This window comes from Bombus pascuorum, chromosome 6 (assembly GCF_905332965.1).
Source record: "Bombus pascuorum chromosome 6, iyBomPasc1.1, whole genome shotgun sequence".
NCBI lineage: Eukaryota > Metazoa > Arthropoda > Insecta > Hymenoptera > Apidae > Bombus > Bombus pascuorum.
In genome coordinates, this window is record NC_083493.1 from 4,220,333 (window position 1) to 4,233,450 (window position 13,118).

Genomic DNA, 13,118 nt, shown 5'->3' on the forward strand with positions numbered 1-13,118 from the left:
GAACTATTTTCCTCGGTTTCGTCTGAATATTTCTTCGTTTTTCGTCGGCGACATTTCCTCCCGGCTCGGTAAGCGAGCCGAGCGCGACCTGCAGGGCCTGCTGCTCGAAATGCATGCATCTGGAACGACCACGCCTGGAGGGTGTCGGCGACGGGCTGCGAGACGGGAGCTAGAAAAGAGGAATTGCGCGAAGCAGGACGAAGCAGCCAACGTCGTCGGCTATGACAACGACGACGACGACTCGAGAGGGCCACTTACGTTTGAATTTTAAATTCTCCCCTCTGGATGGAAGATTTTCCGCAGGCGAGGCATAGGGAGGCGGCAAAAGAAGGAGGACACCTCGGCGATGGATTAAGCTCGCCGAAGCACGAACGAGACGAAGGGGTCAAGTTGGCTCGGATGAGATCAGCATTCTGGATAGCGGCGAACATAGACGGGTAGAACGAAAAGGACGGAAGAAACCCGAAGGAAACGACGGAGAAGAGCGTGTGCGCGAGCCACAGATCTACGAGAGAGACACTTCGCGACCTTCCGGGCCTCTGCACACCGCTCCAACCGATCCACTCTTCCCCTTTTCTTCTCGCTACACTGAGAAATCGACGCCCTCCGCCTTTCATCCTCCTTATTCTCCTTCTTCTTCCTCTTTTCTCGCTTCTTCTCAATTCCGTGCTTCAGATTCTTCTTTCCTCTACAACCTTCAATTTCTCTCTCTTCTCCTGCACTTTTCTCAAAACTCAGCCTTCACGTCGCGAGCCGCGCTCGAACGATCCTCTTTTTATCCGGCATTGAAAGAGCGCAGATAAATAGGGGCGGAAATTCGTGAGATAGCTTCGACCCAATGCAGGTCCACGAAATTGCAGCCCGGGCGGCTCAATTCAATCGTGCGAGAAACTCACGCTACCGATGCTTCGCACGAGCTTCCCAAAGATGTGTACGAAAAGTAGAGGATGGAGATCGAGGCTATACGGGAAATACGTTTACGTCTATTGGATCGTGGATTATACGGTAGACGGAGTGGATTCGATGATAAATATGTGCGACTGTGCGTGGTCGATGCGAGATGATGCGCCGGGAGGAAAGGCGCGAAACGCCGGTGAGAATGAGATTCACCGACGAAATTGGAGAAAAAAATTACGATGCTTTATTGTCCTCACGAGCCTGACAATAAAGCTTTGAATCGTATGTTTGAATTATTGAATCAGAGAAATATTGCACGTTAATGTAATAAAAGGTATTCGGCAAATTATTAATCTTCTAGCTGCATTATTTTATATTCTTATGTGTTTTCATAGCGGTTATAAAAATTATTTGCGCATATCCTTATATTCCAATGAGGCATTTTCTTTATCAAGTTCTACCTTTTTGAATAATAATAATAAATAATACGAAATTTAATATACCTACTTGGACCTAATTAATTATTGCGTAAATGCTATAATAACTGCAATGGCGTGTAAATATTTTCTATAGCTACTATATATATTTAGGAATATTTGAAGTAAAATATCGTTTATGATTCTTTCTACTTGATTTGACCAAGAACTTAAAGAAGGAATCCTTAACCAATATCTTCCTGCTTTCGATCTCGTGTTCCGTATATTCTACTGAATTTGTATCATTCAGCAAGAAAATATTAATAGAGGAAAAGAGGGAAAGCGAGGAAACTTAAGCGGTAGTATCTCGACGATTTCATATCGAGGAGACGGGTCGAGGTTCGATGCAATCGCGCGCGAAATGCGCGCTGCGTCTGGCAGTTGGTTAAATCGCTCTAGCCCAGTGGAAAGAGAAGGAAAAAGAAAGGGAACCTATAGAACAGCATAACGATGGGAAAGAAAATCGTGAGAGCGACGTGACAAAGGAAACGAGGGAAAAGTGGCGGGACCGTCTTCTGCGTTTCAATATTTTAGAATCTTTCGCTCTCTTTTCCTTTCTCTTCTCTTAGACACGCAACAATTCTCTTCGAATATAGCGGACAGTCGTAATGTAGGTGACAATTGGAGCGTGTCAATGCTCCATTCCGAGATTTCAATAGCAGGAAAGAACCTCCCTCAGTGCACCGGGTTCTCTTTTCTATCCGAAAATCGTCTGAATTACATTATGTACATCGTATGCCAGCAGTCACGTTCTCTATCTCGCTGATAAAGATTCGTCATCTCGTCTCGTGGATCCAGAGATAAGGAAATAGCTGAAAGTTCGAAAGAGATATGTTGCTCGTCTGCATGAAATCTCAGAGATCCATCTCATTTTCTGAGATACAATGTCGCATGTTGTTCGCGTTCACGGATGGCGTGTACATGGGACGAAGTTTGTTTTTGCATCGATCGAGCTTTATTTTTTTTTTTTTTTTTTAGTAAAAGCGGAGATAGGAATATCGACTATTGAAACTTGATTGTGATATTAAAAGGGAATTAAAGTTTATTCTGTAAGCCAAGGAAGAATTTTTATCTGTAGAAAAATAAAAAGAAGATAGATTTTGAACATCTGGATAACGTTCCTCGAAAAGTTGAATTATTCTTACGATTGTACAAGGTATTTTACTAAGAAATCGCAAAATATCAGAGCAAACTTTAAAGGTATTTACTATAAAATCTTCATTTAGATTCTCCAAAAGATTCTTGGATCACAAACTGACGAGAACTAGTTATTCCTTAATTCTTTTATCTCAGTATTATACCAATCTTTAACTAATTCCAAAGACTGAGGATTTGGTCGACGATCAGATAAACGAGCCGCGGCCGCTTTTCGCGCTGACCGATAAGGCGAGATGCGTTTTCATTTAAAAGGATTGTTGAATTCGGATAGTCCGTCGTCGATAATTTTACAAGACGAAATGGAGGGTAAAACAGGAGACTAGGGAACTAGATACATGTTTAAGTTGAATTCAACGTCGACGAGTTTATGAGCCTTAACTTTATGTAGCATTCAGGGACCTGAAACCACCCATCGTTCAAAAAGTTTCCGAGCAGTGGCTAGTCAACTTTCACGGTGTAGTTTTCGATAGTTTCAACGACGCGCGAAACCGTATTCTGATAGCAGTACTGCGAAGCAGATACTCGCCGTTGCTTGTTCTCAAAAGACGGTGCCTTTGAAATTTCTGTAGCTGATTAAAACCTGGCTACCCTGGCAACAAAGAGGAAAAATATTTCTTGCCTTGCGTAGAGAGCGAGATCCTTCATAAAAGACACGATATTTTCACGAGAGCTCGCATTAAGCTTGTGCTCCGCAGGGAAAACTTTTCGACATGCTTCGACGAATACGGGAATTTTTTTTTAACTTTTCTGCGTTCCTTACTTGTCAGGAGCATGTGTTTGCGCCACATTTTCAGAGCGTTCACTTCCGTTTCTGATGGTTCTTCAACTCTTATCTCCACTTTAGAGAAACACATTTTTTTCTTTTTAAAGCAGAAAATTATATAAAAGTAGGAAGAAATTACATTTTTTCTGTAAAACGAAGAATCATTCGTAACGGAAATAGCAAAAGAAGAATAGCAAAAGACCCTATTCCAAAATACAGTTCAGAGACTCAAAAATCGTGTGTCATCTAGCAATCTTTCTCATTTATGTTTCTAAAATTCAATGAGAACGACCCAGCGACAGATTCGCCGCTTTCAACCCTCGCGACATCCTCGCGAATCCTCCTCCTTTCCACGCACAAAATCGCCGTCAATGGGACGTAAATGTTCCATCGCAATGCTCTCTCAGCTTCAGGTTCCACGGGTTTATCGATCGTGGCCACGCAATTACCAATCAAGAACCGGCAACGCGGAACTCTCCTGTGGAAATCAATCTCAGCTTTCCGCTCGACTACGCCTGGCGGATCGAACCTGCGGTGGCTTATAGACGAACTACGAGAGAAAGGAAAACGGAGAGAGAGGAAGGAGATCTTACGAGTTAGGTGGACGCGCGTTGCACGCAACCGAGAACCAACGGAAACCAAAGCGAATGGTAGAAACAGATTCGAAACTATTTCAGAGCGATCTGCGCGAACCAAGTTGCGAAGTGAAGCGACTGATGCAACTATTCAAAGCAATGGGTGCTTGGGTGCATACATGGGAGAGTTAGAGTCGGGCCACGGGATTTACCGCGCGAATTTGGAGCGCGAATTTCTCCACGCCGGAAACAACGCTACCGCGCCACCGACTTCCGAAACGTCTGATGCCCCCGCGGTTGGGATTATGTCAAACTGGCATAACGTATCCGTCCGCCACGCCGACTGCATAGACTGTAGCTTCGCTAACTTCTCTAGACTTCGCCAGAGATTCTCCTTGTCCAACCTAGGGAAAAGCCTCGGGTAATTGCACCCACGCTGCGGACCCTGACCACCAACCTGAGACTGGGATTCCGACCTTCGTTAAGTCAAGACCTTGCGACTGGACTTTCGTCTATCTCGATTACACTATCCACCGAACCAGAGACTCGTCTTCGCGAAGTAGTGTTCTTCGTATCGCGAATATAGTAGGTAAAAGTGATATAGTAAGGTCATCGGATAGTGGTTAAAGTTTACAATTTTCAACGAAAATGACAAGTAGGTTACAGGCTTAAGTTCATGGCAAAGAACGACTTATTTGTTGGAGGTGCATCGTGAAGTATTTTTGGCGTATACAAACAGATGAATAGCGAAGAGACGTGTCGCATTGAATGTTTATAGGAGACTTCGCTACTATCTCGGAAGTTAGAAGAAGCTCCTTTAGGTTTAAATATAGAGTCACTTAGTCAGCGTGTTCGGTAACAGAAATCTAATAAAAGATGCTGAATTTCTAGTCACGTATAGACGTTGACATGCAATGGCTCGACATGACAAATGGTCTCGCACATTGACGTATAAATCGCTTATTGAATAATTCAGTAAAAAATTAAGCGCTGTTGCGTTTCGAAGATAAGAAGTTGAAGAATACATATTTAGTAACTGCCTTCCACGGGTTCTTCGGATATTCTCTTATAGTTACAAATTGCCAATATTACAAATTCTGACGACGTCTGTCAAGTAGAATCTTCACTTACATATTAACATTCAAGTGATTATCTCGTTAGCATTTGTTCATACCTTTAAGCAGCGAAATGCTCTCTGTACTAAATCAAAGATTCAATAGCTGTAACCGATTTTGCATTCATATAACTTCGAATGTTCGCCTACAGAAACTTCGTTTATCTTCGTGTATTTCTTCTGCAGTTAAACCTAACTACAATCTTTATCCACGGAACGTCCTAAGGTAAAGACTCTTATATATATCTCCAAAAAGAACAATCGTCGAACAATTCCATAAAAATTGCTGGGTGCGATTTTCCTTAGGGTCGCGTCGAATCTGCTCGCCGGTGGTGCACGAAAGAGAAGGAGAGATTCAATGAACGATCGAAGAAGCTGGACGCGTTCCTTTGACGCGCGTGTTCACGCATGAGTAGGCAAGTCCTTCTTTTGGACCATTGCCGGTAGGCAATCAACGAGGACCATAGAAACGGTCCTGGCCGATGCAGTAACACATACGTTCCACCCAGCAGCAATGTGTCAGCAATTTATGACAAGGTACAAGCGCAAACACGTGTACCTGTACCATACATTGGACCGACTAGACTGTATAAACGTGACTGCATGTGTGTAAATGTGTCTGTATGTATTCCTGCGTTCACATCTGTCTACATGTGCAATGTGTACATATACACGTACATATGTATAGATATGTGTATATTCGTATGTAGTTAGACGTGTGTAGGCGGAGGCGAAGTTACGGAACCATGGCTTGCCTCTGCCTTATAGGTGCCCCCTTCCCTATCCTCTCACCCTGCCACCCCCTCGTGTAAGGGTGGAGCTCACGAAGAGAAAATCCTTTGGCCAGCGAAGCTTGGATAATCGCGCCTCCGAGCTATAGTCGCGCCTCTTCGCCGGAGAGGCAAGCACGGCAGAGAGAAGACACGCTTTGCTGCAATTGCAGCGGCTGCCCATCCGCGTGGAAATCATAGCTCGCTGCGGGACTCGAAATTGTCCGGAAACGCTCGGATTCTTCTTTCACCAACGTTTGATGGTGGTGGTCGGTGATGGTGACGACGGAGGCGAGGATAAAGCAGAGAGTAGGGGGGGTTCAACTTCTTCGGGGATTTGAACGTAAAGGGGTCGCCCAGTACCATCGACAACGATCTCTCCTCTCCTTTTGTAATTCCACAAGCAGCTCGGGGCTGGCTCGTTGTTCCGCTCCGTGTCCTCCCAGCGTCGATCCGAGTTGTTCCGATCAAAATCGGATCTGGGTTAGAAAGCACCGTTGAACGACCTTGAACGAACTACAGTTGTTCCTATTACTATGGCAACTATCCAAAGAACGATTTCGGCTATATGTGATAAGGATACCTCTATTTAGTTCTTTTATACTATCATCGACATATGTTTCGCGATTTTAGGCATGTAGTGGGACGTTTTCTGGATTACCGTATTTTTCGTTTGGTGATCTAAAGGTATATTTGATTGTAAGCTTGTCCATTACGACAACTCGTTAAATGTTATCGATGATTTCCGTCACAGCCTGTTAGATCTTTGATCTTTGTAGTGATTATAGAATCTCATTCTTATCAGAAACTAATCATAAAACTACAGATAAACTTTTCTCCATTTATACCAATCATTCTTACATATTTCTAATTTACAAATATTTTTATAAATAAGCGACTCATTTGTTAAAGGTACGAACAAATATTTATGACTATTAAATAATTTAACAACAGGACGATTAAGAAATTTTCCTGAATGCTCGATATAATATAACCTCATTAAGTAATTGGAACACATATTCGACTATATTGTTTCGCGATCAACGGAGCAACGCAGCTAAGAGATAACGAGAAGACCAAAATAAGAACCATCGCTTCGTGCCCTGTTGATTGCGTCCGAGCTGCTGCTCGCGCATCGTTCACAGAAAATCCGACGATAATCCCCTTAGGGGTCAGAGACCGAGTATGAAAGTACCATATTGTGAAATCTGCCAGAGAGCAGTAATGTTCGAGGTTTGAGGTTCACAGACTCGTCCGACGTTGGATGGTATTAAATGTCATCGCGAGAGAGATTACGCGCCGCTTTGAAAGAGCCTTCATCGTCCCTCTTCCTCCGTCTCTATCCTCTTTCTTCCACTTTCCTCTCTCCTCTCTCTTTTCCACCGACTCTCTTTCTTCTCCAGAGGTACACCGCTATTTCACCTATTCCTTTCCTGGGTGTCGCCCGTTTGCTGAGACGTGCAACGCGAGTTCTCTTCTTTTTGAAGGGTGGTATTCTGACTACCACCCCCGAACGTGGCCCAACCTCTCTTTCACTCCCCCTCGACGCGGCGGCAACCCCCTGTGGCATCGAAGGGAGCCAGCTTTCATATCCCATTTGCCCCTATTTTTCATAAGCGATATTAGAATCTATCACCGAGACCCGGCAGGCACTCCACTGGAGAGCAGAGGGGATGAAATCGAATCGAGGGTTATACGGATCGGAGGGAGAGGTCGGATACCGTTAAAAAAGATAGAGAGGCGCCCGATTATCGGTCCGGTGGGGCACCTCGATCGCTGACGATTATCGACGCCATTCAACCACCGACGTGAATAGATCCAGCCTCGCGACAGAAAGATGCTTTCCATTCGTATTCTGTCTTGTTTCCTTGCTCGCTCTATCCCACCTTCCTGTGAGGAGCAGACGAAAGTTCAGCTACAGTATATATAGAGACTAGCAACCTGATATTTCTTTCATCCTGACGCACGATGCTGGATTGGTACATCGATTGGAGTGCTTCTGTTTAGTTTTTAGATTCGTCCTCTATATATAAATTTGTGCTAAGAAATTTTTGTAATATTTTATATATACGTTACTCGGTAGAACTTTTATATGGCCATTTGTTTATTTTGTATGAATTGCACTTATGTGAACGAAAACTTGATTAGTGGTTGTTTAAATAAACTCTCGCCAGTTGAATCAACATGTTTGAATGTGAACTCCTATTATATGAACAAAAATTCATAAGTGGTGTTCTATTGTACTCTATCCATGTCTGAAAAAGACGTAAATTTAATTAATTAATTCTTTCTAGTTTGAGTGAATATGAATTTGTTAAGTGTGAATAAAGAATTAGATATATCTTTATGAATTTATTCTTCACCTCACGCGCTAGTTTATCATTACTAATCTACGAATAAAAGGTTAACAAGTATACACGAAGTCCCAATCAAACATGGCTCCATATAACTTCACTAGAACTCCATATAACTACCGAAAGAATACAATATTATTTGGAACAATTTCAATGAAGCGACTCAGACTAAATATCGTATCCATCATCTACGAATGTATAGTGAAGCCAGTAATTGATAACACCTCGTACAAATTACTGGTATTAAAAGAAAATCGTTTACGTCATCTAGCAGAAGGAAGTTCGAAACGAAAGCTAGTTTCCTTGATAGCACTGCTCGTTTCGTAACAATTTATTCTTATCGCTGCTTATCTCTCAATCTACGCTATCGCTTCACTAAGACGGAAACGTGCGGTGCCGCGCAAGACATTCAGAACGACCTTCGCTAGTTCAAAAGAAAGCGTACGATAACAGATGGTGTTATGCAAATTTCAAAGACGCCCTCAGTTCCCCCTCTTTTCTTTTTCTTCTCTTTCCTTTCCTTTCCTTTCCTTTCCTTCCCTTTTCTTTTTTACTCAATTCTGCTCAGCTTCTAATCGAGCTGCGATGAATTTACATTTTTCGTACTTTCCATAGCGAACGAAATTCTTTTGGTCGTTTGTACACGTGGTACGCGAGCCGGATGTAAATGCTCACCGTTTCGATTCCTGACACGCGCCCCCTTCTTTTATTCTTTATGTTAATCGTGCTTGAATAAAAGTCTGCGTAACCGACCACTACGACCAACATATTGTTATGCGTGACGCGATCCACTGAAATTCTAAGATACTATCGCGTTTATGAGTTTGCGAAATTTTGACTTGATAATATCGTTTCGGTAGATTGTGGAGTAAATAAATATTTTTGTGCATTCTGTAAATTCTTGTGCATCTTTACATGTGCATATTTAAATGTTCCATAAATACACAAATAACTGTTGTTTATACAAATGAATCAATATCATATTGTTTACGTTTTAAATATTACCATGCAATTAAATGACAAAACAATCGCACCGAAAAATTTTTCATCTCGCAAGAGGCGAAATATAGCTACTCTATAAAGCACCTAATATTCGATCATTCTATTCTCGGAAATCACAAGAATTGTAATTGAAAATGAAAGGTAGTATCTTTGAGCCTATTTCAAACATGGCGTTATATTCGTATTCACGCCAAGAAATTTTCCTGGCTTCGTGGAAATTCCGATTAAGCTTTCGTTTCGTCGCGCTCGGTCCGTGAAAAACACGCTGAAATTCCTAGCTGACGCATCGTTGGATCGTTAAGGCTCATCGCGAGGGTAAAGCGGCGCAAGAAAGGCGCGCGTTAACGTTGAATCACGCAATCACCGTCGTGATTAACGGTCCGATTGATCGCGGCGTCAAATTAATGTTATTTATCTTCGACTGCACCGATGTTGGCGCATTGGCGTCGCGCGTATTACCGTAATTACTAATTATAGTTTCGAGCCGGCTCGTTAATTACCCAGTTCGCGATCCGCGCGAGTGAAACGCCAGTATTATTGACTCGCTAAACAGAGAACAGTCTCGACCATATTTTCAGCATATTTGCGCGAGCTGCGAACTTGCGTGCCACGCACACACAGGGTGCTACGAACGCGCAACGAAATTTTGCCTGCGGACGTGCGACGTCAGCAGTCCTCTGCTGCGAGCGGAAACTCGCGTTTTAACGATCACCAGTGATCAAACAGCAATTACCGGCCCATGGGTATCGAATTATTGTATAGCGGGGAGAACCGACTGGTTCTCCCAACCCCTTCTCTCGAGAAAATCATAAATTTCACTCACCTCTGTGCCTGTTGGTCTGCTTGTCGAACATCAGCATGGCATCCTCGATCTGTAATTCCAAACAAAAAGGACATGTTAATTGGCGTATTTCCTCCGATGTAAATTAATTTCACATGTACGATGAAATCCTACTAGATTCGCTGAAAATCTGTCGCAAAATGAATTTTTGTAGTTATTAAATTTTTTTAAGAATAGGGTATTGCAGATACAGAAGTAGAATTTTTAGTTGATATTTGTAGTGAAATGATACATCTGACAATTAACTATGAATTAATAATTAAATCGTTTGGAAGATTCCAGGAAACCTAAAAAGTAATAAATAACAAACGTGGGGAAACATTGAAATTGTGAAAAGTGTTTTATTACCATGCTAAAATATGTATATCATTTCACAGGCACAAATTGTCACGGTTACATTTCCGCAGATTCCAGAACAAAAGCGCATGATCGCGTTATAAACAACCATGATAAATGTACGACCTGCAAAAAGCGACAAGCGAGGCGCGACAAAGACGTCAGAACTTAACGTCATAAATTAGTAGCGACCCTTTCTTGGTATTACCAAAAAAAAAAACAACCCCTTCTACGTGTCAGGAGCCTAAGTGGTCCGACGAAGGCGTTATGGATGGTAAACAACCCTGTAGAAATAGCGTAACAGAACTCGTGAAAGCGCGACAAATTTTGAAGAGCGGTCAGTTTTCCTTGTCCGGAGAAGCAAATTAAAGTCATAGGATCCAAAAATAAATAAAAACCTATTCTCCGATTTTCTCTGGTCATTGCAATCTACTGTTCAATTAACTAACCATCGCCGCGCGCCGTCAACTACAAGATACAACCAATAAAATCACCCTCGTTAAATTTCCACGCTTCAGCCTCGATCGTGCTTGCTACCCCTAGTAAAACGAAAAAATCAGACATTTCTCGGATCGAACGTTAACCTAACTATCTCGAGCGATTGGCGACGGTAGAGGGTGGGACGCAACCCCTTGGAATCGGAGATAGGATCGCTTGTATTCTTTCCGGAAGTACATGTGTGTCGTAAAGCACAGCTGGACCGAGATTTACGAAGCCCGCCGCCGAGAAAAGCATAGCAAGGGGATTGAGAATAGCGGGAGTTGTAGCAGGTTGGGGTTGTGCGGGGGTGTGTTGTCGGTAACCAAAGTGCAAAGGAGACAGAGAGAGAAGGAGAGTGAGAGAGGAAAGTAGAGAAGCACAAGAGGCGGAAAGGCGAAGCGGCTAGTAGGATTTATGGGACAGGAGAAACAATAGGGATTACCTTCACCCCCTGCCACCCTTGGAGTCGGGCTCTGCTTTGTTCCTTCGCACTTCCTGCGAAAGGACCGCAAGCACGAAACGATAGAAGTGGCGGCCATGCGTTGCTAGCACGTGAGAACAGACTCGAATTATTCGGACAGGAGAGAGGATGGACGGTGTGCGCAATAGAATCAAAGGCGGCGGAGAATGTAGAGAGGATGGGCTAAAAACTGTAGTACAAGCGGCGTCGTGGAGGCGGGAGTACATATTAGATTACGCGATTAACACTCGATGGACTTCGTTGGCGAAGAGACAGTTTCATCCCGTTTGCATCTGTCAACGTAACGTAATTCGGTTTACCGGTTTACATAATACGCTCCACGGCGAAAGTAACATCGGAGAGGCGTGTCGGCGACCGGATAAGGTCGCGTTGATTTAGGACGCCACAGAAAAATGTTGGTCAGTTGAGGTAAAAGAAAGCGGAGGATGACCGATCTTGTCGTCCTTCCTCGCTCGAATCTCAGATGGGAAAAATGGAAAAATGTTGAAAAAATTTGTGCACCATTGCTTTTATTACTGTTTTGGTAATAATTGCAGAATATTCGAAGCTGCCTCCGTGGACATAGCACTAGAGTTCCTTTAATTTTTATGGCATTGAAGCGAGAAATCACATACACTAACAATCATTCTTTCATATTTTCCTCATACTTAAGAAATTTTGTGATAATAAAAGAACGCGATTATGTGTGTGTATGTTGAGAATAACTATACTTGCTCTCTAACAATGAGAACGCATGTTAGAAGCATGGAATAACATTTTATTCTACCACGTGGCCCCTTCAAAATTGTCATATTTACAGCGTAAGGAAAGATTGATACTAAAACATCCATCCACGCTATCGTCCGGATTTAAGACCTGGCTGTTCTCGACACAGGGATTTGTTTGAATATCGTTAACTGTTTCGCAGACACGACAGGGGAACCGGAGGTTGTAAGCCAAAAACGCTTGGACCAACGGATTGTTGTTCGTTGCTTCTAACAAAAGAGCAGTCGCATATGAGATTCGCAGACGCAGCAACGCGGCGCTGCGTCTACAATAAAGAATGATTCAAAGCGTGATTGTTTTATCGTGGGACCTGTGCCTTCTTTCTTTCTTTCCGCGAAGAAAAAGGATAACAGTGGCGAATCGATACTTCAAAGACGGTGGGGAATATGTCCAAAGCACCGGGACATACCTCGGAGATGGTGATTATTCATCGAAATAATCCACATTCTGTTGCTTTGAAAGTCACGAGACATGTCAAAGAATTGAGTATCTTAGACGACATTCGTCCCGTTTTTTACTTTCAAAAGAACAAGTAATATTATACGACAAAAGAAAGGACGATGAATGAAAAAGGAAGATAGAAGAAAAAAAGAAAGAGACGGAATGAAGCTTTTAAAAAAACAGAAGAAGCATCACAGCGTAAGGAAAGACTGACACTAGGGACATCTCGCTATTGCCAAGTCTTTACCTTCTTCGCTGTTTTTCACAAAGTGTACGTATTTCCATTATTTCTCTTGTTGTTTTTCGCCTAACACACCTGTGTTGCAGCACACAATGCGCTTCTGCCAGTTAAATAAATGTCTGAACATTCCTCATTTGATGATCCTGAATTCGTTCGATAGATCTCTTCTTCTTTGACGGCATGGAATGTGGTTTCAATAAAAATTTAGCGCGATATGATTTTGCGTAGGAATTTAAAGCACCTGCTTGAAATCGTACTCGACAATATATTTGGAGAAGAGTTTAGAGAGAATGACTCATGGGCTTGACTTACGTTACAGGTAAAAATAGATGTCTAAATAATCGATAGGCGTGGGACGCGAAGCGAGGGCGAAACACGAAAAGGGGATGATTCGATCTCCCTGAAGTAGAAACAGTAATACAAT

At 42.7% G+C, this 13,118-nt stretch overlaps 1 protein-coding gene across 5 annotated transcripts in view; it reads right to left on the bottom strand.

The window, feature by feature from the left end:
• The window catches only part of LOC132908201 (RNA-binding protein Musashi homolog Rbp6), a 780,290-nt gene that overhangs the window by 127,920 nt on the left and 639,252 nt on the right, over positions 1-13,118 (bottom strand). For all 5 annotated transcript variants that reach the window (XM_060961989.1, XM_060961987.1, XM_060961985.1 and 2 more), the window contains one exon: positions 9,933-9,981. In XM_060961989.1, the coding sequence (XP_060817972.1) occupies positions 9,933-9,981 (49 nt within the window). The remainder of the gene's footprint in view (positions 1-9,932; positions 9,982-13,118) is intronic.